The sequence below is a fragment of the Chanos chanos genome, chromosome 3, assembly GCF_902362185.1.
Source record: "Chanos chanos chromosome 3, fChaCha1.1, whole genome shotgun sequence".
NCBI lineage: Eukaryota > Metazoa > Chordata > Actinopteri > Gonorynchiformes > Chanidae > Chanos > Chanos chanos.
The window spans coordinates 32,607,782-32,635,055 of record NC_044497.1 but is presented as its reverse complement, the minus strand read 5'-3'; the positions used below and the strand labels follow the sequence as shown (position 1 = coordinate 32,635,055).

Here is a 27,274-nt window from a genome sequence, read left to right as displayed (position 1 = left end):
TTTAAGATTGTATTACTCAGACAGCGATCATACACATGGAGTATTTAAAACAGAAGTATATTTACTTAAATCCAGAACTGATCTGGATGACACTGCATGATATTCTGGTATGTATATTTTGACACTTCATGGGTCTTTAATTTTATTTTTTTGTCAAGGTTTTAGTAAAATTCCTTTGCCTTTCCTCATGTTGAGTCTGATGTATTTATTTCCACATCTTCACTGGAAACCATTGTCTACGGTGATGTGTGTCTGTGTGGCAGGGTGGGGGATGGGTGACAGGACTCTAGTGGGGAGAACAGACATCCTGTGTGGTGAGGAGATGGTATACCAAGAGGAAACTTCTGCCAGTGCAGGTGGAACGAGGATGACTGGGTTCTGTCTGAATGCACTTACGAAAACGTCCCCATGAAAAAGTGAAAACATGCAAAACTATATTTTCACAGAGATGTTTTTCTGAAGGCACTACAGAATGGAAAACAAAGAAAATTTAACTACACTATTACCAATTACCTAATTCTGACCAAATAACCTCTTCAGTAATAAACTGATTTTGTCAAAATGTCAGAAAAGGTTTAGACAATCATTTATAACATACCTAAGGCTGTAACAAGCGAAATTCCCATTATAATTACTTCCATAATAGCTTTAATAACTGATAACAGGCAAACATAATTATCATAATGATGTATTTAAGCATGTCTAGCAGCTGCACAATGGTCACAGCTATATCTGATTTGTTATGCTATTGAATATATTTGAACAAAGATGAAAAGTTTATGTTGCAAAACACTTCAATTAGAGGATCATATTCTCAGTATTCAGTAGTTTAACTAAGTCTGAAAATCTGAACAAGCAAGCCACAAAGGGAACCATGTGATGCCTATTACACAGAGTCCTGTATGCTTTCAGATCAAATGAATCGGTATCATTTACCCCTAGATAGGTCACCTGGATGTCTCACATGGTTTTCGTGGGATTTGCTTTTGGTTTTTGTAGCTATTAGCCTGATGCATTACTAATGGTGAAACAAAGAACATTTGTGGTCATCTGTTTGCACTGAAGCATGGGAGCAACGTGTGAGTCAGGCAAATTGGCACTTAGAAGTGTAACATGTTACATCTGCTGCTGTGCTCCAGCTTAATCTCTGACTAAAACCCAGACCTCAACCATTAGCGTGTAGTTTACAGACACACAGGGCAAACATACATATGTTGATGAATATGGTGATTTGCTATACATCCTGTCCAAACCTCAAAATTTGGTTTGCAAATGGATAATTAAATAATTACATTAAACAACAACATAGTTGTGCATGTTAATAAAATTCCTAATTATATTAATGAAACCAGTTTAAAAGCCACTTGGTTTTATAAACTGGGTAATGAGGCTGGGGAAATGTAATTACACTAATTTTAATGCAACGAAAGATACTCCATTTACATAGCATTTTGAGTAAAATGTAAACATAGAATGTATGTCAACATGTTCAGGCAGAAAAGAGCATCACACATAGTAAAATTCAGGTTCAAATTATTTAACTAAAATCATGGTGCAAAATTCATTCAAGCATCTCATTAAAAAATCACAGAACAGTCATGAGTCATAACATAATTAAAGGAGCTGGTCAGTGAAAGTGTCTGTGAAGGATATAGTTAAAATAATCACCCTTGGTAATAAAAGAATTTCTTACTTAAATGAAATACTACACAAAAAAAAATACTAGGCGAAAACTTTTTTAATGTCTGTACTGAATTTCTAATTTGATCTAAATGGCTGGATAATTTGTCAGATGACGTATAACTCTTTGAACACTGGTGCATCCTTATCGTGAATTTTTACTGTGTTCTTACAGTAAACCGATTAGTCTTGTGTAACTGACAAATGGTCCCTGTCACTTCTCGGTGACTGATGCTGGTTATGGTTTTTTTATACATGGGCTATTAAATGCATCCAGTTCTGCTTTCAGTAAGGCAAATATGATGGTGAAAAAAAACAAATCTAAAGATGTAAATCATTCCTCACCACACATTAATCTTTGGAAGCATGCAAATGTCTCCATCGAATGGTGCATGAAAAAGGGAGAGGCCAGTATGTGAGGGCTGGGTGTTTATATAGTCATATCTGGTGTGGGGATCCAGCTGGAAGATGTTGTTGGGTGTTTGTTTGGCCTGGGTGGGGCTAGCCTTTAGCCACCTTACCTGGAGCAGCAGTGATGGCTGCGGGCTACAGCTACAAGGAGATTACTCCATTGCCGGCCTATTCCCCCTACATGACACAGACACCGCTGCTTCTCACACACCATATCTGGGTAACTGCAAAGAGTAAGCTTCTGTTTACTTTTAACTGCATATTTTGCTGTGTCTGTTGATTTGCTGCGCCTGCGTCCTTGTTTTTGTTCTCTGTTCTCATATTTTTTATCAGTTTCATTTACTATCTGCAACTATGCATTTATTGTTTAAAATACTCTCAGTGGTCATGTTTTCTATTTCCCTTTCCTTCCCTTCCAGAGGAAAATCTAATAAACATGGTTATCATTTGGTGCAAGCTTTGAGATATGCTGTGGAAGAAATCAACAATGGTTCCATAAGCAGGAATCTGTTACCTGGAATCACACTGGGTTACCAAACATATGATACCTGCTCCATGCCAGCCAGCATTCTGGCCACCCTTGACCTTTTAGCCCGACAGGAAAACAGCTCTGGTGTGGACCCTCAAGCGGTAGCTGTTATTGGTCCAGACAGTAGCAGTTATACCTTCACACCTGCCGCTGCCCTAGGGTCGTTCCTAGTGCCCCAGGTAAGCTCTGCCCACTGCAACTCCTGACTGCCAGTAATATGGTATTTCAGTTGTTATCCTGAAGAAATCTGTTTTCAATGTAACCCTTACGAAGTTTGTGTGATAATATCCTTTCATTGTGCGTGTTTATATTCTTCATTCATTTTTCTCTTTTTATTAACTTCTTTATTTATACCATGTTTTTTCTATATTGGATTTTCCAGATCTCCTACGAGGCTTCAAATGAAATGCTAAGTAATAAACGTTTGTACCCAGCTTTTCTCCGTACCATCCCTAGTGACAAGAACCAAGTGAATGCTATGATTCAGATCCTTGTGCGATTTAACTGGACATGGATAGCTCTGCTTGGCAGTGATAATGACTATGGTTTACAAGGTATGCAAAGCCTGTCAGAGCAGGCTTCGGATTATGACATATGCATTGCTTACAAAGGCGTAATTCCCAGGTATAGTGACGAGACTCGACAACGAATACAAAACATGGTTCAGAGTATCCTCCGAACAAAAGTGAACACTATAGTCGTGTTTTCCAGTAAGCGAATAGTCAGCGGCTTTTTCCCATTTGTGATCCCGCAGAACGTCAGTGGTAAGGTTTGGATTGGGACGGAGGACTGGTCAGTTGCATCACTAGTATCTTCGATCCCGGGGATCAGTACAATAGGAACTGTCATTGGTGCGTCAGTTAAGTACACACCTTTTTACGGTTTCCAAGATTTTGAAAACAAAGCTCTTTCGTTACCGCACTGCAATGAGAGTTCACAGCCTTCTGGCAATCTGGGTGTCGCATGTCTTCAAAACACAAATCTCTACACAATGGTATCTCAAAAGTTCCCTTTAGAGAACTATGATGTTACATCCTCCTTCAATGTGTACAAGGCCGTATATGCAGTAGCATATGCTCTTCGCCAGGTTCTTAACTGTGACTCTGGAAAATGCCAGAAGACTGAGGTTCAGCCATGGCAGGTTAGTGCTATCAAACCAGCCATCTACCTTCTGACAAATTTCGTTAACCAGTTCCTTTTCTTAAAGTTTGTGACCTATAGATTTGGGGCATATTAATGCTTTCTTTTCATTGTGTCTTCCATTAAGCTCCTGAAGCAGATTAAACAGGCAAGATTCTCTATCAGGAACACATCAGTTTATTTTGATGAGAATGGAGACCCACCTACAGGCTATGATATAGTAACATGGATTTGGGAAGAGGATCAGTGGTTACTTCGAGTGGTGGGAACGTACAAGCCAGATCCCCCTATGCTACAGGTGGACTCCTCTCAGATTCAGTGGAGTAGTGATGGTGTTACCAAAACAATTGTAAGTCCTCCTTAAGTCAGGTTTATATGGGTGACAGTGTTTGTTTTCCTCATGTTTTTCTTTTCTTCCTTATCTCCGTTATAACCACACACAATACACTGGGTAATCCTCTCACTCCATACAGGTGCCTGTTTCTCTGTGTTCCCCTGACTGCCCCTACGGTCACCAGCATCTCCTCACAGGGCAGCACAGATGCTGTTTTGACTGCATGGCATGTCCTGCCAATACTTTTCTCAACAAGTCAGGTAAACACAGATTCCTGAGACTCACTGTATAGCATACTAGTTTCTAAACATTGATAAAGAAAATCCACATAGTTTTTTTTTTCTGTATTAATTATCAAAATCAGTACCCTCAGCTTGCGTCTTGGCTTCCTCCTATGTTACATCTTATATTTATCGGATAAATAAACAAAAGTGTGACTACTTGACCGCCAGATGAGGGTGGGATCAGCAGAAATATCAGAGGAAATTACTAGCAATGCTACACAGTGATCACAATCCGTCCAGCAGGGGGCATGCTTTGCATATTCTTTATGCTGACTGGTAATCAACACTTAGAACTGGCACTTCACTTCACTTCATCTTAAATTGACTTGTTGTTCAGAAAGACATCAATGGATTTCATTAGCATGATGTTCAAAAATGTATTGAAGTCAAGTGATGAACTATGATGTATAGTTATTTGTATGAGTAGCGGGCATAAGAACAACAGAAGTTAACGAACTTATTTTTCATTATTTATTCTTAATTGCCTCCTCCTCTTGCTTTGATTAAACAAGTTGATAGTGCAAAATAAATAAAATTTCAGGCACTATAACTACCCAGTAACAAACTAAGTCCATGCTTCAGGGACTAACATCCACCTGTACCCCACTTTAGGCTCAACAAGATGCCAGCCATGTGAGCTTGATGAGTGGGCACCAGCAAAAAGTGAGTCCTGCCTGAACAGGACTCTGCTCTACCTGCCCTGGGAGGCTCCTCTCTCAGTGACTCTGCTCACGCTGCTGGCTCTGACTCTGCTGCTCACCGTAACCACGGCACTCATCTTCCTGCGTAACCTCGGTACACCTGTGGTGAAGTCAGCCGGAGGTAGAACCTGTCTGCTGATGCTGCTCTCTCTCACTATGGCCACATGTAGCCCTCTGTGTCACTTCGGAATGCCCACACACCTAAGCTGTGTCCTCAAACAGCCTTTGTTCATCTTTAGTGTTACTATCTGTCTGTCCTGTGTGACTGTTCGCTCTTTCCAGGTCGTGTGCATCTTTAAATGGTCCTCTAAGCTGCCCAGGGCGTATGAGACATGGGCTAAAAATAAGGGTCCAGAGATTTTTATCGCAGTCACCTCACTGTCCGAGTTCCTCATCTCTCTGCTGCGGATAGCCCTGGATCCACCCTATCCCTCTCTGGACCATGACTTCTACCATGACAGCACTGTAGTGGAGTGTAGTAAAACCATGTCCCTGGGAGCAGCTGTGGAGCTTATCTATGTGGTAGTACTCAGTGCCCTCTGTTTCTGCCTTAGTTACCTGGGTAAAGATCTGCCAGCAAACTACAATGAAGCTAAATGCATAACATTTAGTCTCATGATCTATATTGTCTCCTGGATTAGTTACTTCACATTTTACAGCATTGACAGAGGCACATATACTATGGCCTTGAATGTAGCTGCCATACTCTTTAGTGTGCTGGGGATGCTCGGTGGCTATTTTCTGCCTAAGGTGTATATTATTATTTTGAAACCCCAGATGAACACCACTGCCCATTTCCAAAATTGCATTCAGATGTACACGATGTCTAGACAATGAAAACACACATAGAAAATGTTCTTTGATTATACCTATAGCTTGTTTATAAGTAGGTTAATGTGTAATTTGGATAATGTTTTATTTTAGTGATCTCCCCCAAGACAGAGTGTAATCGAATCTGGAATCTATTCAGTACCGGGTGTTAATTCAAATTCAAATTCAGAGATCAAATTCAGAGATCGAATTCAAAGCTCAGTGCTTAAATCACTGTTAGCAGGCCCAGGGTGACAGTGGTGAGAAAAAAACTCCTTAAGAGGAAGCAAAAAAGGAGGACAAAATCTTGAGAAGAACAAAGACTCAGCAGGGGGAGCCCATCCTCTTCTGGCTGACAGTGGGAATAAAGATATTTACAGTATAAAAGAGTACCAGGTTTTCAGATTCTGTGGTATATAGATTATTTACAGTATATCACTAGGGATTTCAAGTATAAGATATTTTGAGCATGATAGATTCCTAGAGTTTTAGATTGCATGGGACAAAGTTTAATTTGATGTCTGAAGGGTTTTCTTATAGGTAAAGTATGTCGTCAGATACTAGTAGCTGTATGATGGTGAGCAATACCATAATTAACACTGGAATTAAGCAGTAGATACAGAGGACAGGTTGATTACAGTTCTGCAGACAAGGAGGACTATTTACGGTGCTTAATGTGGAGGGAGATCAGGTGGGTCAAGGTGTCAGCTACACATAAGTAATGCGATTGCCTTTTTGACTATGACCAGCATATGTTTGGTTTGTGTTCACAATGAAATAGACATCCATTGTATTTTCTGACATGATGAAGTTGGCATGAGTAACTGCCTGCTGTGTGGCTTTACTGTTGGGCATGTGTGCCCAGGGTGCCAATAAAGAGTCTTAGGAAAGGCCCTAATGGGGCACCTGATCTTAACCATGATCTTTGTTCCATGATCTGGTTGGAGTCAAAACAGATGGTCTTAAAACCTGTTATGCCTCCAGTGTGCTTGGATTAGGTTAAAATTCAAATATCTTGATCAATAGGATATATAGAATGAAATTTGTTTTCTCTGGTATGGCTCCAAATGTTGCCTTAAATATACAGTGGAGAACTAGGAATACTTCAAAAAATCATTAAAAAAATGACTTCTGTGAGGATTTTGTAGTGTAGCCACATAACAATTACTATCAGCTCTCCTCTTTTTCGTTGCTCCCTCTTGCTCTTTCCCTCCCCCTTTCCCACTTGTTCTCCATTGCTTAGCCCATGCACACACACACACACGCACATATGCTCTACACATAAAAGGCAGAGTACGTGATGAAAAGGACTTTGTTGCTGGGGAGGAGGGGTTAACTCCGTTGACTCTGGGTCGTGTGAGTAGAGTCCACGGGTGTGTTTCCCACACTGCCCTCCCATTCACTGCCTAATATTCTCAAGGGGGAAGAACAACAGAAGTGTGCCTGTCGAGGAGAGTGTGAATAATTGCATTTAATTGATGTTACCCAGAAGAACATTTGTGTGACTCATTAGAACTTATTTGGTCACTGACTGCATCGTTTTCTCGCTGGGTGTGGAACAAACATATGTACGAAAGGATTTGGGTTTTTTTTACAATGAGCAATTGCACAAGAAAATGTCCTTATTACTGCATGAAATATCATAATGTAATTGTAAATTAAAAGGAGTACAAAAAAAACAAAAGAAAACACAATCTTCTGTTGTTTGGTATCAATGTATAAATCAATATTATTCTGAAGTTTATTTTTAAACTTTTGTTTTACCTGTAACTCAAAACATCACATCACCTTTAGAAACATCTAAAGGCCATACATAAAGGTTTAATCAACTATAGATATACTAGTCTTTATACTTCACATAGTTCATCAATGGATAAGTGGTGAGGGGGGTGTTAGAATGGAGCACACTTACAACACTAAGTGAAAGTTATTGTAATATAGATTCCCCAAAAATGTAAGTGCAATATAAATGTAAGTGTAATGAAGTGTAATGATTACCTGGTATAATAATACCAGGCCTAACTGGGCCCGTGTTTTTTCATATAGGTTTAGGGCCAAACAAGTATGCAAAACAAACGAGATGAGTGAAGTTCTACTGGACATGTGTAAACCTTGACTGCTTGTTTCATTGATCATTTCTGGATGAAAATTAATTGGAAACACTTGTGAAGTTCATTCATTTAACCCATGCCTCTGTTTCATAGCTATAGACTAGAAAACAGCAGAGCTTTTTAAGTAATGTGAAAAGGCAAACTTAAATGTTACTGAAGAATTAAATGAAATGTTGCTTTAAAAAGTTATTTGAAGTGATAAACTTTATTGAGACAAGGAATTGTTGAACATAAGAGCTTATTTTTGGTAAACAAAACAGAACAAAACTATAACATTTCATTGAGTACAATATTCAAACTCAGAAACATACACAGGTTCCTTTATAAAAAGTACAGAGCATCCACAAACTCAAACATACAAAGAGAAATATTCTCTGACATAACTGCAAACACTACACCCATTCAAATATCTGACACTTACTTTTCTTACTTAATCTTTCTCACCACATTTAGGACATAATGATCTTACAGTCTTTTGGCATTTCACTCTGGTTTGGGTTGTTGGGATGTTTTGGGATGGCCTCTTTTTTTTTACAGAAGTTTATCTGTCATCTTGCTGATGGAATTCTCTGTCTTAGAGGTTCCATAAATTAGGAGGACATTCCCAAACCAAAGCTTTGGGTGTTTAAGCTCCAGGCCCCATGTCTAGGCTAACACCATGACCTGTCAAAGTGCCCGTGAGGAAGCAAGGGTGTCCTCGTGGTGTTGTTCTTTAGGTTGTTGCAGTCTCTGTAACATGATTGGTTGTTATGTTTTGGGGTTGTTGGCCCCATGCCTAGCCCCAAGCTTGAGGGCCAGGATATGAGATAAGTACACAAATAAACTCCACTGGAGTCAACTTCCATTCAATTTGTAGACATCACACAATACATCTGAAAAACGATAAGTGTGTTAACATCACATTAAGAGCTATTACTACACAACACTAACCAGCAGTCATAAAAATAAACAATTTCTCTCATTAAAAAAATAAAACAATTAAAAGTCTTTTCTTCAAGTCCTTTGTCAATCAATATGATGACAAAACACACATTAACTTACATTTTGGAAATGAATATCTCCTACATTTGTGAGGGAACAACAAATCCCTGTCCCTCAGGTTTGTTTTATGTATGAAAGTCAGCAGTGTCTTTACCAAGGTCTCCAGACAAGTCTCCTGCTCCCAAGATCTTGCTGGGCAGCCGGGCCCTTTTTGGAGGTAACAGGCCGTGTAGAGGAATAACCTGAGTTGGCTGTCTGGACGTGTTGGAAATGCTGAAGGTCCTGAATAGATGCTCCTCTTTTAGAGTGGATGGAGAGGAAATGGACAGATTCTCTCCAGCAATGAGAGTAACCTTCATTAAAATCCCTCTGGGTGAATGCTGTTTGCTGCTGCTGCTGTTGTCTCAGGAAGTTCACAGTCATCTCCAGAATGTCTGCTTTTTCCAGCTTAGTGTTGGGATCTTGACTGAGGAATTCCTTTTCTAGAAGTTTTTTGAGCTGATCAATACAGCCATTGATGCGGTCTCTGCGCATCTTTTCCACAATTGGTTTCCTCAACTGTAATCAAAATAAAAAACACAACCAGGTTAGTTAACTGTAAACTTAATTAAATTAAGTTTAAATACAGAAGAACAGTATCATTAAAAAACCACAACAAAAGACAAAATATGGACAAAACATACCTTGATTTTGTCCTTTTCGGTGAACCTCAGGTTGTCAGTAGTGGAGAAAGTAGTTGAGTAGGGTGCCATTTCTTCTGTGTAAGAGTCTGTTTCTCCTGGGCAGCAGAAATAGTAGTGCTGTCTCAGAGTGACCTCCTCTTTGTATTTATACCAGGGCATTTCCATTACAAAGCTATGTGCCCTGTGCTGGGTAGGGTTTCCCACACTCTGAACACACTGGGGCTGGTTCATCACAACAATAGAGGACATTCATTTTATGGTTAACTGGCTACATGGCGTTTATTGGGGGAAGGTTTCCCAAGGTATCACAGGCATGTCACTTCATCTGTTTGATATGTTTCTCAGAAGCATGCCAGTTTTATGACATGGTCTCAATTCCAATCACTTAAGTGTAGCTCAAATTCAGTTCAAGTGGGCAAAAGGTTATTTAAACTCACAGATCATAATTTGACCAACCCTGATAAATGAAACAAAGAAATAAACCAATATTCCATAGACTATAAATAGAGTCCTTTTTTTAGATTAGAATACTCTTTCAGGTTCTGTTTAATATTTTTGTAAGACTTTTCTTGTCCTTGATTCTCCTCTGTTTAAAGAGACTAAGCGCCCTTCTGAAATTACACCTCAGATTAAAAGTCATTATATCATTGCATCTCTGTGTTTGACACGTTTTAAATTACAAGAGATTCTGAAGAAAATACTGGATATCAGCTTAAAACTGCACAGTAGCGAAGTTTATTTTCTGTCTGACCTGTGGTACCAGGGTGTAATAATGGCACGTGGTGAAGCGTGAACTTCAAAGCCTTTCCCAGCACCTTCAAAGAAACGCTGGCGCCTTTTGGTCAACTTCTGTAAAGCCACGCTTTGATATTTTAATTGTTTTCTGGTCGACAGTCTGGCACAGGCTAAATCTCGGAGCAATTGGACGTGCCGCGTCCACGTGTCAAATTCCGGAACCGGTGGTTCGCGCAAACATGAGAATTGCAAGGTACGTGTCACTCTCGTGGCACTGGAATTGGTCCTAATTAGGCGGTCTTTGAAGGCTACTGCCACACTCGGCTCCATGAGTACAGTAGGCATTATCTTAGGACAGTGGATTTTGAACAAACTGTTGGCTGGGGAAACATGTCGTATTTAAACCGAATATCGTGAACTATAAGTTTAAGAAAAATCAAATTGAATGCAATCTGTAACTTATTATTAAGACCAAAACGAAAACCAAAGGGGTCCAAGATGTTACGTTTGTCACTTGGTGTAATTTTTGTTCTCACCTGCTGTTGCTCTTCAGTTTATAGGTTGTAAGAGTCGACTGAATAGTAAAATTTGTTTTATAACACTCCAACTCAGACTTAAAAGTGAGGGCTGCGTGACCAAAGGACACCAAATGAATATCTTCCGTGAATGTAACATTCATTTGTGCTGAATATTTAAGCCTTTGAACGTGATGCGCACACTCCGTTCACTGTTTCAGGCGCTCTATATACAGAGAGCAAAAACACGAATGATTAACACAGAGGGTTGGTGGGTTTAATGGTCTTGAACTTTTGGTCCCCCTGAGAATCAAAGTGACCTTATGATGTAACTATTTGTGCACACATAAAAAATTAACAGATAAAAATGAAACAACTTGTAGCTTATGAAGGTAAACATATAGATATTGAGATATGAAACGTCATACATGTTCAATATAGCCCTATGCCACATTTCTTTGTCTGTTTCACCATAAAGTGGATAGTTCTCCATGTCTCTTTTATTCAACAATAGTCATGAAAACATGTTAACTATTGACATTACATAAACACAGTGTTGTTTATTTAGTTTATTTTTGACAGCCAAGGCCACTAGTTCTCAAGGAGCAACAGGTGTGTGGGTTTTGGTCACCATGACTACACTATAGTGGAGTGCTGTTCCGAGGTTCCCTTCAGTCTGTGTGCTGTAAAACAATATGCATCAAAGCAGGTTAGTTCATCTGGAACAATAAAACAAACAGAATCTCAGTGTCACAAACCAGCAGAAAAATCAAGTTAGTTTGAAGAGGAAAGAATGAGAAACAATACATTCCCAGCATATCTCTCTGTGGCAAACTTCACATTTCTTGATAATATGGATTACATTTACACTTATATTTGGATTTATTCAGCTTTTTGAGGTTTATTGACACTGCAATGGACTGGAGACCTGTCCAGGGTGTTTCCCTGCCTTTCGCCCTATGAGCATTGGGATAGACCCCAGCACCCCCCATGACCCTGACGAGGATAAGCGGCTTAGATAATGAGTGAGTGAGAGAGGTTTACTGACAGTATGGATAATATAAATAAATGTGAGTGACCCACATTTTAGAATGCACTGAACTTTTTTTTCTTCTGTTCATACACAGTAGCAAACCTTCCAAGCTAATGTCTTGATTTTGAATTTTTAAATTTTAATAAGGGACTACATTTCAACATGTTATGTCTGTTTTACCAACCACCTGTAGCATGTAATGGTAAGTGCTTTGACAGACATTTTGGGGCTGGGGCTGGAGTGACATTCCCATGAGCTCCCTGTGAGAGAGCTAACTTCTCTTTCCCACAGCCCCTTCATTCACTGCCCTCAATAAGGGAACAAAAGAAGTGTGTCTTGTTACACATCACATTAGCCATGGTGTTTGATCCCCCATTGTTGGAGAGGGAGACCTTACACCCAGCAAGACCATCTGGACCTCAAATGATGAGACACTTCCCAGGATTTCCCAAGATTCCTCATGTTACACACAGACAGACACACTCACGTGCACGCATACACGCACACACACATACAGTGATCTCCTATCACAACTTTGAAAAACTCGGCAATGCCATGTGAATAATACATGCTAGCCATATAAAAAAATAGTTAACAAGTGCAGTGTTAGAGGTATTACAAACCAACTAAGCTATACAAACCCTTTATCTCATGCATATCACAAATCATGAAGAGATCACTGTATGGGAATAATGATATATCACTGTGGTAGGACATGCTATTCAACTGAATCTATACACTAAAATAAAAAAGCAAAAAGAAAAGGCTATGTACTGCACATAATCTTTTTCACAGCGATGTAATACTCATAGGACAATAGGAGTGTGCCTATCAGAGGACGTTCAGTCCTGAGATAAACAGTTTGACAATTACTTTCATGTATGTTTTGAATAAGTACTCCCTAATTGAGACTAGACTGACCAAAAACAAAAATCTAAACCATTATTATAGGTATTTCTCAGAATTGATCTGTTAGTTTAATACATGCTTATTAACATTTTAGGCACTGTCATTTTGATCTGACGAGAAAATCTTTACATATCTCTCAGCACTACCTTGCCACATCATTAAGAAAGTGAAAAGCATTCAAATTTCTGGCTGATTAAGAGCAAACTGCCAACTGAGCAAAAGAACTGATTCCCTTTTACAAATCCAAAAACTTAAATAAGGTGAAAAGATATAGTGTTTGATTTTTAACTTTTAATAGACAGTGAATTCCCACAGCCCATGTCAGTACTTGTTTATTAACTATTATCACCAATGTATTTACAGGGTTCTTCATTTTGTGTGGTTTTCTACTTATCTGGGTGGTCAAACTGGCTAAAAGGTGCAGTTTATGTGTTCTTCTCATCTTAAGGAGGGAGTACCCCCCCACCCCCCCAAACAAACACTTGGGAGGGAGCATTCTTTAGAGCATGTGCTGAACTGCATTTAATGAGGCGGACTTCTATTGTGTGGTTAATGTCTCGTCACCCTCTGTTTGAATGGAAAGAGTGTGGGAAAGCTGCTGAGAGAGTAGTCACAGTGATGTAGTCAATTGGATCAGGGCTGTATTCAGTCAGACCCCGTCAGAGCTACTGTCACATGCAAAATCTTTTGGTTCACCGTGCTCAGTCCTGCAGGGTTGCATCCCTCATTCAACATCACAGTACAGATAACTTAAGTGCTTACAATAAGCATTTACAGTGCCTTTCAAATTCTGTAAGTTGAAGTAATGTGATTTCATGTATTAAACTAAATATACAGAGTACAGACAATTTTGTTTAAAAAAATTGAATATTGCGGCTGAACACTACATAACATTTTAGTTTCAGGACAAACCTGAAACTGTGTGCTCATCACTTCTGAAACTCTATCTTAGAGCTTTCAGATATGTTCACTGAGGATGGCACGTGCTTCCTAACAGAATAATCCTAACATCAGGCAAAATAGCTGCTTTACAGGTTGGGTCTTTACTTTCTCAAGACACTGACACACTCTCACACCCCTCCACCTGCTCCTCTGAGACCAGCTCATTGTTTCCTGAGCAATAAGCCCTTCATTGAGCATGTGGCAGCCCTCCGTTCATTATTGTAGTCCAAGCTCACCCATTGGCTGCTGACTGTGGGAACCTCCAACAAACTCAAGACTCACACATTCATATGGAGATTTGGGAGTATAAATAGAGGAGACAGTGACAGTCAACTCAGCACAGCTCAAATCTTCTCCTCACAGAGACTCCAGCCATGGCTCCTACAATCACTACACAAATCATCTACTCTACAGAGCATCTGACACTGAATAACAAGGTAAATATAGCAAATATCAAATCTAACAACAGTTTCTGTTCATTTTTAATTCAGCTTGCTCATGTTTAATGCAAGATCCAGGTTATTAACGAATTGTTTGTCTTTCTCTCCAGCTGAGAAAACCAATGGTGGAGAAACTGCGCAGAGATCGCATCAACAGCAACATTGAGAAGCTCAAGTCTCTCCTGGGCAGAGAGTTCCTCAAGCAGCAGCCTGACTCCAGACAGGAGAAAGCTGACATCTTGGAGATGACCGTCCATTTCCTGAAGCAACAGCAGAAGCAGAATCCCTCCACCTGCTCCTCTGCAGTCAGTGATGGTTACTCCAGGTGTGTGCAGGAGGCTGTCAACTTCCTGTCTCAATGTCATGTCCAGAATGAGTCCCAGAGAAGACTGCTGAGTCACTTCCACAACATGGGATCTCCCACTGAGAAGAACAGAAGCGTCCCTCCACATCTGCACTCTTCAACTCATCAGATCTCTAAGAAAGAGGAAACTCCAGTCTGTAAAGTACTATGGAGGCCCTGGTAGAGTCACATGGACATTTTATCAATGAAGAAACAGAATTGTAGATTCCAGTCTAAGACTGGGATGGAAAGTAATTCTAAGTGTGTAGGAATCTATTTCCTCCTATTCTGCATTTAGCAGAGTTTTAAAACATTGCTTTCATGAAAGAGCATTTAAATCACGTTGTCAACCCAAGAGACTCTCTTGTCATATAAGAACATATAATGGTCCAGATTATTTTGAACGACATTTAATCTAGTCTTTTATTTAGACTTGTATCAGTTACCCATGTTGGGTGCATCTTTGTACTTCCCCTCTCTTACAATGTAAGAAATAATTTCACTGTTTATTTTTTTCAACCTGAATTTGGTGCAATTATAGCACTGTGACTTTAGAGATGCTGACAAATTTATTAGGCTTTGTTTGCCATATGAACTCTATTCTGAGTTGTCAGCTGCTTTGAATATTCAAAGCGTTGTATTCCACGTGGAACTTAAACTATATTTTGTTTCTCAAGAGCATCAAACATTTTATTGTTTAAAAAATAAATCAAACCAAAACTATGAATTGTCTCTATGATTCCTTTACAGTAATCAAAACCATTGCAAACAACATGTATTTGATGAGTAATTTATGAATGTTTAATAAATAAGAATGTTTGTGAATGAATAAGCAGATCAAGAGACAAGAATATGAGGACTAACTTCAAACATCAGTCATAACTATTCTAACTATTCGAACATAATTATACTATCTAGTGATCCATTTAGTCTGGAAAAAATATTTGCCTGTCAAAGACTTGATCATCTGAGGATCAAGTTTAGAGCCCACTACACAAGTCGAATCTAGTGCTTTTATTTAGACCAGTTAAAATCACATAGGAACATTCTAAGGATAGCTGTTTAAAAGACACAATGTAACCTCTTTCTGTGTACAGTAATGTTCTATTTAAAAAACTGTGATTGTTGAGGAAACTATGCATAAGCATGACTTTAGGAAACATGATAACATAAATAAAAACAAAGGATACAGGAGTTTTAGCGGTAGCCAACATATTACAGGGACAAATTTAAAAAGTCTAACAAACGCATTTTATGACAGCATGAAATGGACAAATGAGCAAAAGGGGGAGACGTCAGCTGTGCAGTGAGTTAAGTACATGCAAGGGAAAGTCATTGGTTCACTTCAAGAGTATCTCAGTGATATGGTTGAACATCTCAGCTGCCCACAGAACCACAAGGCAGAGATACTTTAATTTACAGTGTGAGATGTTCTCTTCAGCCTAACAGTTTAGTATCTTGATGGCCAGTATGTAGGAAGACTTACGTTGATAAAGACTGAGAAGTCTTTTATCTCACAAACACACAAAGAAATGAACAAACAGCAGATTTGTACTCTTCTATTTTCCTGTTCTTCCAGGGACTAGTGTAAATTTTCATTCAGGTAGACAACAGATGAAAATTTATCTTAAGTTACCCTCATTTAATACAGTCATAATAAACATGTTAATGCATGGTGTATGTAACAAAAAGAAATAATTAAAAGAATTCATCACACACATGATTTGAGTTTTTCTTTTATTATCAACTCAATGTAGTGTAATAGTTTCCTGTATTCAGGATATATATATATATATATATATATATATATCATATTATACCTTCAGTGAAGGCGGTGGTTTAAAGATTCCAAGTGGAATACATCACTTTCAGCTTGAAGAACATTCAAGATATTGTATTCAAAGCAAGTGTATTTGTTCTATTATCACATAGAGAATGAAACAACAGTTCATTTTATAAAACATGTAACATGCAACATGCATGACAAAAATGATTTGCGATAAGATGCAAACGAACCAAAATACCATCATTCATAACAGTCCCAAGTTTACTAATGCTCTAAAACGAGCTTAGATATTTGTTTTGTTAAGTTGAATACCTACTTTCACAGTTTTACACAAATAACAAATTCTCATATGATGAGAGATGAGACGATCATTCCACCTAACATGGGTGAGTATCAATCATTCTACTTAGAATCTTCAAATTTGCCTTGAGCCTTTTTGTTATTACTATAAGAATAAGAAATTGAACTGACCCTGCCATCTGTCGGTAAAAACAGAATGTAAACATCCTGTGAAAGACAGATATGAAGCACCCAACATAGGTGAGCTGAGGAAGTCAGTGTGCGTAGTCCACTGAAAATATACCAGAAACTGATCAAAATTCACAGTTCTTTAAAAAGGGTATCATATAATTCTTTCATAGTAAGAAATGACATAAATGTTATGAAATGTCCTTAAAAACTCTCACTCTACATTGTGGTTATGTAGATTAGGAGGAAATAAATTCCTTCAGTCTGACACACGTCAGACTCAGACTTGTATTTCAAATTCTGTCCTTTTAGTGATGAAGTGCCATTATAGGTCCACCAGGACCTCCAAAGAACTTCACAGAGTGGAGTTTCTTCTTTGCTAGAGGTCTGGCAGACTGGAGAGTGCAGATGTTGAAGGGCACTTCTGTTCTTCTCAGTAGAATGCTTGATGTCGTGGAAGTGACTCAGCAGTCTTCTCTGGGACTCACTCTGGACATGACATTGAGACAGGAAGTTGACAGCCTCCTGCACACACCTGGAGTAACCATCACTGGCTGCAGGTGGAGGGATTCTGCTTCTGCTGTTGCTTCAGGAAATGGACGGTCATCTCCAAGATGTCAGCTTTCTCCTGTCTGGAGTCAGGCTGCTGCTTGAGGAATATCTCTGAAGCATTTGCATCGTCGGTTTTCTCAGCTGAAGAGAGAATAAAAAATTGTTAATTGACCACAGTCTGAGATTAAGTTTGAACAAACTATATGAAAGTAAACAGATAACATCACTAGAATTGTTTCTTTATATTTACCTTGTTGGTCAGAAGTAGAAGTTCTGTAGAACAGATCATCAAAGTAGCTATTGTAGGTGCCATGGCTGAAGTCTCTGTGAGGAGAAGATTTGAGCTGTGCTGAGTTGACTGTCACTGTCTCCTCTACTTATACTCCCAAATCTCCATATGAATGTGTGAGTCTTGAGTTTGTTGGAGGTTCCCACAGTCAGCAACCAATGGGTGAGCTTGGACTACAATAATGAGCGGCGGGCAGCCACATGCTCAGTGAAGAATGTATGGCTCACAAAACAAAGAGTACATCTCAGAGGAGCAGATGGAGGGACATGTGAGTGTGTAAGTGTCTTGAGAAAGTGAAGACCCCGTGTTTAAAGCAGCTGTGTTGCCTGACGTTAGGGTTATTCTGTTAGGAAGCACGTGCCATGCTTAATAAGCCTATCTGAACATTAACCATCACCTAAAAACCCACAGACTCATAGCAAAAAACACAGTAGAGGGCATCCTTTATTTTAACATCAAAATATTAATGTCATGACTACTTAAAATGATCAACATTTCACTTTGTATATGCCTTGGATAAGGAATCAGCAGTTGAGATACACATAGTGACTGCACTCAGTGGACATTTACAGCGGCATTCCCATTCAGACCTCAGACCATGACTCGTCACCAGAGGTATGCCTGACCAGGCTGGTTTTACGTTCAGTCAGACGATTCAGTAAGGATCCCACGTACGACCTTTGGGATGCATGCCCATGCTGAGACAAAGCTGCCAAATATTAATAGCTGGTTGATTTAGATTGGGATGTTGAAATGAGGTAAATCCTAAAAAAAAAAAAAAAAAAGGAAACCAACCATTAATCATTCTGTAAATTATGAAAATGATTCAAATATTTTTTCTTCATCTTGTTTTGTGTAAATGTTAAATGTGTGCATCTCACGTCTTCTCGTTTACTCTTCTCTGTCTGTCTTGGTGTGTTTCATAATTGAATACTCTGCAATATGTTCTGCTTTATGGCACCGCTTGGAAAACTATATTTGATGCTTCCAAATAAACAGTGTATTAGAATCATAGTTTTGAATGTGTTGAAACCTTAATATGTAAGCCTTGGGGGTTTTTTGATATTCTGACATAGCATTGTGGATCTGATGTTCGGTGTCTTGAGAAAATGTCTCACCTGATAGATAATATGTAAAGAATAGACCAGCTGCCTGACAATGACCTCACACGTTCTGACGTAGTTGAGACGATCTTCCCATAGGCACCACTTGAGGATCTCCTTAGAGCTTCTTAGCCATATGCTGAGTTGTATTTACTGAGGCACACTTCTATTGTCCACTGAATGCCTCCTCACTCTGCTAATGGATGCACGGAGTGTGGGAAGGTCCTAAAGAGAGCAGTCACAGTTAGACAGATTGTAACCTGACAGATCAAGACTGTGTTTAGTCCACAGAATCTCAGAAAACACGTAAGCCCTGTCTAGTACTGTTTTTTAGATGAATACATGGAGCCAAATTTTAGATTAACTTTGTGTTGTGGTCACTTTGTATTCCACAGTACCTTCTACACAGTTCCTAGTAAGTATTATGTATTAGTGATCTTTTCTATTCTGGAAGTTCATAAATAAAACGTAATGAAATTCAGCAGGGACAAAAGTGAAACCATATTACAAATGTTATGTTTTTACAGTGCATCTTGTGATCTGAAGCTTTTTTAAGTACATGTGATTTCTCATAGTTATGCACAGCAAAAACTCCTGTCACTTGTTGCTCTTTTATAAAACTGTTTGTTCTCCGTGAATGGCACGTGCCTTCTAACAGAATGACTGTAACAACAGTCAATAGAGTTGCTTTAAATGTAGGGTCTTCACTTTCTCAGGACACTCACACGCTCTCACACCCCTCCACCTGCTCCTCTGAGACCGGCTTATTGTTTCCTGAGCAATAAGCCCTTCACTGAGCGTGTGGCTGCCCCCCGTTCATTATTGTAGTCCAAGCTCACCCATTGGCTGCTGACTGTGGGAACCTCCAACAAACTCAAGACTCACGCATTCATATGGAGATTTGGGAGTATAAATAGAGGAGACAGTGACAGTCAACTCAGCACAGCTCAAATCTTCTCCTCACAGAGACTCCAGCCATGGCTCCTACAATCACTACACAAATCATCTACTCTACAGAGCATCTGACACTGAATAACAAGGTAAATATAGCAAATATCAAATCTAACAACAGTTTCTGTTCATTTTTAATTCAGCTTGCTCATGTTTAATGCAAGATCCAGGTTGTTAACGAATTGTTTGTGTTTCTTTCCAGCTGAGAAAACCAATGGTGGAGAAACTGCGCAGAGATCGCATCAACAGCAACATTGAGAAGCTCAAGTCTCTCCTGGGCAGAGAGTTCCTCAAGCAGCAGCCTGACTCCAGACAGGAGAAAGCTGACATCTTGGAGATGACCGTCCATTTCCTGAAGCAACAGCAGAAGCAGAATCCCTCCACCTGCTCCTCTGCAGTCAGTGATGGTTACTCCAGGTGTGTGCAGGAGGCTGTCAACTTCCTGTCTCAATGTCATGTCCAGAATGAGTCCCAGAGAAGACTGCTGAGTCACTTCCACAACATGGGATCTCCCACTGAGAAGAACAGAAGCGTCCCTCCACATCTGCACTCTTCAACTCATCAGATCTCTAAGAAAGAGGAAACTCCAGTCTGTAAAGTACTATGGAGGCCCTGGTAGAGTCACATGGACATTTTATCAATGAAGAAACAGAATTGTAGATTCCAGTCTAAGACTGGGATGGAAAGTAATTCTAAGTGTGTAGGAATCTATTTCCTCCTATTCTGCATTTAGCAGAGTTTTAAAACATTGCTTTCATGAAAGAGCATTTAAATCACGTTGTCAACCCAAGAGACTCTCTTGTCATATAAGAACATATAATGGTCCAGATTATTTTGAACGACATTTAATCTAGTCTTTTATTTAGACTTGTATCAGTTACCCATGTTGGGTGCATCTTTGTACTTCCCCTCTCTTACAATGTAAGAAATAATTTCACTGTTTATTTTTTTCAACCTGAATTTGGTGCAATTATAGCACTGTGACTTTAGAGATGCTGACAAATTTATTAGGCTTTGTTTGCCATATGAACTCTATTCTGAGTTGTCAGCTGCTTTGAATATTCAAAGCGTTGTATTCCACGTGGAACTTAAACTATATTTTGTTTCTCAAGAGCATCAAACATTTTATTGTTTAAAAAATAAATCAAACCAAAACTATGAATTGTCTCTATGATTCCTTTACAGTAATCAAAACCATTGCAAACAACATGTATTTGATGAGTAATTTATGAATGTTTAATAAATAAGAATGTTTGTGAATGAATAAGCAGATCAAGAGACAAGAATATGAGGACTAACTTCAAACATCAGTCATAACTATTCTAACTATTCGAACATAATTATACTATCTAGTGATCCATTTAGTCTGGAAAAAATATTTGCCTGTCAAAGACTTGATCATCTGAGGATCAAGTTTAGAGCCCACTACACAAGTCGAATCTAGTGCTTTTATTTAGACCAGTTAAAATCACATAGGAACAGAGTAACATTCTAAGGATAGCTGTTTAAAAGACACAATGTAACCTCTTTCTGTGTACAGTAATGTTCTATTTAAAAAACTGTGATTGTTGAGGAAACTATGCATAAGCATGACTTTAGGAAACATGATAACATAAATAAAAACAAAGGATACAGGAGTTTTAGCGGTAGCCAACATATTACAGGGACAAATTTAAAAAGTCTAACAAACGCATTTTATGACAGCATGAAATGGACAAATGAGCAAAAGGGGGAGACGTCAGCTGTGCAGTGAGTTAAGTACATGCAAGGGAAAGTCATTGGTTCACTTCAAGAGTATCTCAGTGATATGGTTGAACATCTCAGCTGCCCACAGAACCACAAGGCAGAGATACTTTAATTTACAGTGTGAGATGTTCTCTTCAGCCTAACAGTTTAGTATCTTGATGGCCAGTATGTAGGAAGACTTACGTTGATAAAGACTGAGAAGTCTTTTATCTCACAAACACACAAAGAAATGAACAAACAGCAGATTTGTACTCTTCTATTTTCCTGTTCTTCCAGGGACTAGTGTAAATTTTCATTCAGGTAGACAACAGATGAAAATTTATCTTAAGTTACCCTCATTTAATACAGTCATAATAAACATGTTAATGCATGGTGTATGTAACAAAAAGAAATAATTAAAAGAATTCATCACACACATGATTTGAGTTTTTCTTTTATTATCAACTCAATGTAGTGTAATAGTTTCCTGTACTCAGGATACATATATATATATATATATATATATATATATATATATATATATATATATATATATATCATATTATACCTTCAGTGAAGGCGGTGATTTAAAGATTCCAATGGAATACATCACTTTCAGCTTGAAGAACATTCAAGATATTGTATTCAAAGCAAGTGTATTTGTTCTATTATCACATAGAGAATGAAACAACAGTTCATTTTATAAAACATGTCACATGCAACATGCATGACAAAAATGATTTGCGATAAGATGCAAACGAACCAAAATACCATCATTCATAACAGTCCCAAGTTTACTAATGCTCTAAAACGAGCTTAGATATTTGTTTTGTTAAGTTGAATACCTACTTTCACAGTTTTACACAAATAACAAATTCTCATATGATGAGAGATGAGACGATCATTCCACCTAACATGGGTGAGTATCAATCATTCTACTTAGAATCTTCAAATTTGCCTTGAGCCTTTTTGTTATTACTATAAGAATAAGAAATTGAACTGACCCTGCCATCTGTCGGTAAAAACAGAATGTAAACATCCTGTGAAAGACAGATATGAAGCACCCAACATGGGTGAGCTGAGGAAGTCAGTGTGCGTAGTCCACTGAAAATATACCAGAAACTGATCAAAATTCACAGTTCTTTAAAAAGGGTATCATATAATTCTTTCATAGTAAGAAATGACATAAATGTTATGAAATGTCCTTAAAAACTCTCACTCTACATTGTGGTTATGTAGATTAGGAGGAAATAAATTCCTTCAGTCTGACACACGTCAGACTCAGACTTGTATTTCAAATTCTGTCCTTTTAGTGATGAAGTGCCATTATAGGTCCACCAGGACCTCCAAAGAACTTCACAGAGTGGAGTTTCCTCTTTGCTAGAGGTCTGGCAGACTGGAGAGTGCAGATGTTGAAGGGCACTTCTGTTCTTCTCAGTAGAATGCTTGATGTCGTGGAAGTGACTCAGCAGTCTTCTCTGGGACTCACTCTGGACATGACATTGAGACAGGAAGTTGACAGCCTCCTGCACACACCTGGAGTAACCATCACTGGCTGCAGGTGGAGGGATTCTGCTTCTGCTGTTGCTTCAGGAAATGCACGGTCATCTCCAAGATGTCAGCTTTCTCCTGTCTGGAGTCAGGCTGCTGCTTGAGGAATATCTCTGAAGCATTTGCATCGTCGGTTTTCTCAGCTGAAGAGAGAATAAAAAATTGTTAATTGACCACAGTCTGAGATTAAGTTTGAACAAACTATATGAAAGTAAACAGATAACATCACTAGAATTGTTTCTTTATATTTACCTTGTTGGTCAGAAGTAGAAGTTCTGTAGAACAGATCATCAAAGTAGCTATTGTAGGTGCCATGGCTGAAGTCTCTGTGAGGAGAAGATTTGAGCTGTGCTGAGTTGACTGTCACTGTCTCCTCTACTTATACTCCCAAATCTCCATATGAATGTGTGAGTCTTGAGTTTGTTGGAGGTTCCCACAGTCAGCAACCAATGGGTGAGCTTGGACTACAATAATGAGCGGCGGGCAGCCACATGCTCAGTGAAGAATGTATGGCTCACAAAACAAAGAGTACATCTCAGAGGAGCAGATGGAGGGACATGTGAGTGTGTAAGTGTCTTGAGAAAGTGAAGACCCCGTGTTTAAAGCAGCTGTGTTGCCTGACGTTAGGGTTATTCTGTTAGGAAGCACGTGCCATGCTTAATAAGCCTATCTGAACATTAACCATCACCTAAAAACCCACAGACTCATAGCAAAAAACACAGTAGAGGGCATCCTTTATTTTAACATCAAAATATTAATGTCATGACTACTTAAAATGATCAACATTTCACTTTGTATATGCCTTGGATAAGGAATCAGCAGTTGAGATACACATAGTGACTGCACTCAGTGGACATTTACAGCGGCATTCCCATTCAGACCTCAGACCATGACTCGTCACCAGAGGTATGCCTGACCAGGCTGGTTTTACGTTCAGTCAGACAATTCAGTAAGGATCCCATGTACAACCTTTGGGATGCATGCCCATGCTGAGACAAAGCTGCCAAATATTAATAGCTGGTTGATTTAGATTGGGATGTTGAAATGAGGTAAATCCTAAAAAAAAAAAAAAAAAAGGAAACCAACCATTAATCATTCTGTAAATTATGAAAATGATTCAAATATTTTTTCTTCATCTTGTTTTGTGTAAATGTTGAATGTGTGCTTCTCACGTCTTCTCGTTTACTCTTCTCTGTCTTGGTGTGTTTCATAATTGAATACTCTGCAATATGCTGTGTCATGAATTTGGAAAACACTGCTTTATGGCACCACTTGGAAAACCATATCTGATGCTTCCAAATAAACACTTTATTGGAATCATAGTTTTGAATGTGTTGAAACCTTAATATGTAAGCCTTGGGTTTTTTTTGATATTCTGACATAGCATTGTGGATCTGATGTTTGGTGTCTTGAGAAAATGTCTCACCTGATAGATAATATGTAAAGAATAGACCAGCTGCCTGACAAAGACCTCACACGTTCTGTAGAAGTTCTGACGTAGTTGAGACAATCTTCCCATAGGCACCACTTGAGGATCTCCTTAGAGCTTCTTAGCCATATGCTGAGTTGTATTTACTGAGGCACACTTTTATTGTCCACTGAATGCCTCCTCACTCTGCTAATGGATGCACGGAGTGTGGGAAGGTCCTGAAGAGAGCAGTCACAGTTAGACAGATTGTAACCTGACAGATCAAGACTGTGTTTAGTCCACAGAATCTCAGAAAACACGTAAGCCCTGTCTAGTACTGTTTTTTAGATGAATACATGGAGCCAAATTTTAGATTAACTTTGTGTTGTGGTCACTTTGTATTCCACAGTACCTTCTACACAGTTCCTAGTAAGTATTATGTATTAGTGATCTTTTCTATTCTGGAAGTTCATAAATAAAACGTAATGAAATTCAGCAGGGGCAAAAGTGAAACCATATTACAAATGTTATGTTTTTACAGTGCATCTTGTGATCTGAAGCTTTTTTAAGTACATGTGATTTCTCATAGTTATGCACAGCAAAAACTCCTGTCACTTGTTGCTCTTTTGTAAAACTGTTTGTTCTCCGTGAATGGCACGTGCCTTCTAACAGAATGACTCCGACAACAGTCAGTAGAGTTGCTTTAAATGTAGGGTCTTCACTTTCTCAGGACACTGACACATTCATAAGCAGAATCCCTCCACCTGCTCCTCTGGTCTTTTAACTCTTTTCTGTATACACTTACTTACTCAGTGTGCCTCTGATGGATTCTTCCATTCTGCCTTTTACAGGATTTTTTTAATTCTGTTTTTACTTTCAGAAGTTTTCAAGTCATTTAGGAATGGCATGTTTCTGTTCTAATATTCTAATATCTAATATATGATTTAATTCTCTTTGAATTCTGCAATGCTTACCCATATTGTGCAAAACTGTTAATCTTATTTTTTGAGAATTTAAGTAAATGTTGGATCTTTGTGTATCTGTGTGAAATGATAAAGTCCTTTACAGGCAATTTTTGTGAGCTCAGTTTTGAGTACTGAGGGTAAACAACACAGTAAACAAGGTAGTGTTTTGTATATTGCTTCAAAATGAAACAAACACATTGAATTTTGTCATGACTCTAATGTGTTAATTTAATGGAAGTCTAAGGGATTGTGCTATGTTAGCCAAACAAATACTTTAGCTCAATTAAACATGGTTTGAATGTTTTTCAAGCTCAAAATCATGTATTCCTCTTGAGAAAATTAAAACTCCTCCTTCATGGGAAGTACTGAATGTCATATTTCTTACCAATTAAAAATATTAACATTCAAATCAACATTTCTGTGTTTTTCATTTTCCCTACTTTTTTGAAAACAAACAAACAAACAAGGTGGCATTTCTCCAGAATTCCCTGCTAACTGGCAGTTTGTAACATTATATATATAATTTTTCAAAGTGGTATAAAGATACATGTATTCATATTATCATGTTGATTACATACTTCTGAAAAATCCTTTCCTCTTTTTAAAAATTACTGGTAACATATAACAGATCACTGTCAATAGCCACAACTTTGTATTCAAAGATCTGTTGGATAAGGATATATTCAGCTGTCCAGGAGGTGCAATCAAGATAACCTATCTGAAGATAACCTGGTGAAGACTGGCTTGAGGAGGGTTTTTAAGCAGGAGTCAGTAATGATATGATTAATACTTTAAGATGATGAAATTCTTGGCAGGCCCATGAAGTGTTTCTTTTTCAATTAAACAAAGCATATGAGAAAAAGACAAGCTTTTCTCCCCAGTGTGTTAGTCTAATGAGTTGGTTTGTTTGTCCTTGTCTTTTACCATACCACCATTCTTGAACCAGTGTTCTAGTGAATCCACATAGAAAGATCAAGTATAGTTTTGTTTTGAATTACATTAGTGCCATTATACACTTTATTTAATTTCAGTTTTATTGAAAAACGAAAGTAGCATTAACTATATTTTCCTTGATTTGTGAAGCACATTTTGTATGACAGTACAATTACTGAAATGTTCGGTGGTGGAACACTACAAATACATGTCAACAAAGGAGTCATGGTAAAATGTTTGATTGAGATTTAATTTATTGTCAAACTATATTTGACATATTTAAATACGACAAGAGAGCCTTACATCTCTTTGAATATTCAAAAGAACGAATAACTCAAAATAGAGTTCATATGGCCGACACAGACCACAGTTAACATTTGTTAACATCTTCATAGTCATTCACTATGACTATACCAAAGTTTGGTAAATAACAAAATCAGCATAAAATTAACATAATTCATGTAATATGTAATTATTTCTATACCCAGCATCAAATATTGAATCCCTAGACAGGTTCAAGAAGATAATTTCTTATTAAAATAAAAAAAAAGAGAGAGACAGATGTCTGGCAAGACTTACATTGCGAATTGGTACAGGTACTGAAATTTTATCTCAAAAACTAAATCAAATCTTCTCAATCCTGAAATTACTTCTTACACAGTAAGAGAGGAGAAATACAGATGTACACCCAATATGGGTGACTAATACCAATCTAAATAAAAGACTAGATTAAATGTCGACATGTCCAAAATAATCTGGACCATTATATGTTCTTATATGACAAGAGAGTCTTTTGGGTTGACAACATGATTTAAATGCCCTTTCATGAAAGCAAATTTTAAAAACTGCAAAATGCAGAATAGGAGGAAATAGATTCCTACACACTTAGAATTACTTTCCATCCCAGTCTTAGACTGGAATCTACAATTCTGTTTCTTCATTGATAAAATGTCCATGTGACT

At 38.2% G+C, this 27,274-nt stretch overlaps 2 protein-coding genes and 4 pseudogenes across 2 annotated transcripts; 3 read left to right on the top strand and 3 right to left on the bottom strand.

Moving 5' to 3' along the window:
* The first annotated feature begins 2,148 nt into the window (after window positions 1-2,148).
* On the top strand, window positions 2,149-5,916 carry tas1r1 (taste receptor, type 1, member 1). The gene is made up of 6 exons (XM_030767756.1): window positions 2,149-2,324; window positions 2,511-2,799; window positions 3,003-3,761; window positions 3,888-4,109; window positions 4,234-4,354; window positions 4,991-5,916. Exons 1-6 carry the CDS (start codon window positions 2,149-2,151, stop codon window positions 5,914-5,916), a joined length of 2,493 nt encoding a protein of 830 aa, XP_030623616.1.
* A 3,215-nt stretch (window positions 5,917-9,131) lies between these two features.
* On the bottom strand, window positions 9,132-9,733 carry her12 (hairy-related 12). The gene is made up of 2 exons (XM_030767755.1): window positions 9,665-9,733; window positions 9,132-9,539 (listed from the first exon to the last, which is right to left on the bottom strand). Exons 1-2 carry the CDS (start codon window positions 9,731-9,733, stop codon window positions 9,132-9,134), a joined length of 477 nt encoding a protein of 158 aa, XP_030623615.1.
* Window positions 9,734-13,994: 4,261 nt separating this feature from the next.
* On the top strand, window positions 13,995-14,765 carry LOC115808183 (transcription factor HES-5-like; annotated as a pseudogene).
* A 2,289-nt stretch (window positions 14,766-17,054) lies between these two features.
* On the bottom strand, window positions 17,055-17,700 carry LOC115806899 (transcription factor HES-5-like; annotated as a pseudogene).
* A 574-nt stretch (window positions 17,701-18,274) lies between these two features.
* On the top strand, window positions 18,275-20,349 carry LOC115806897 (transcription factor HES-5-like; annotated as a pseudogene).
* A 2,326-nt stretch (window positions 20,350-22,675) lies between these two features.
* LOC115806896 (transcription factor HES-5-like) lies at window positions 22,676-23,321 on the bottom strand (annotated as a pseudogene).
* Window positions 23,322-27,274: the final 3,953 nt, after the last annotated feature.

What these genes read in the sequence shown, in the direction of transcription:
- tas1r1 (XM_030767756.1), top strand. Translation starts at nt 2,149, where the DNA reads ATGTTGTTGGGTGTTTGTTTGGCCTGGGTGGGGCTAGCCTTTAGCCAC. An exon ending in TATCTGGGTAACTGCAAAGA is followed by an intron (nt 2,325 to 2,510) that starts GTAAGCTTCTGT and finishes CTTCCCTTCCAG; the next exon opens with AGGAAAATCTAATAAACATG. An exon ending in CTGAGGTTCAGCCATGGCAG is followed by an intron (nt 3,762 to 3,887) that starts GTTAGTGCTATC and finishes TCTTCCATTAAG; the next exon opens with CTCCTGAAGCAGATTAAACA.
- her12 (XM_030767755.1), bottom strand. Translation starts at nt 9,733, where the DNA reads ATGGCACCCTACTCAACTACTTTCTCCACTACTGACAACCTGAGGTTC. An exon ending in CCGAAAAGGACAAAATCAAG is followed by an intron (nt 9,540 to 9,664) that starts GTATGTTTTGTC and finishes TTTTGATTACAG; the next exon opens with TTGAGGAAACCAATTGTGGA.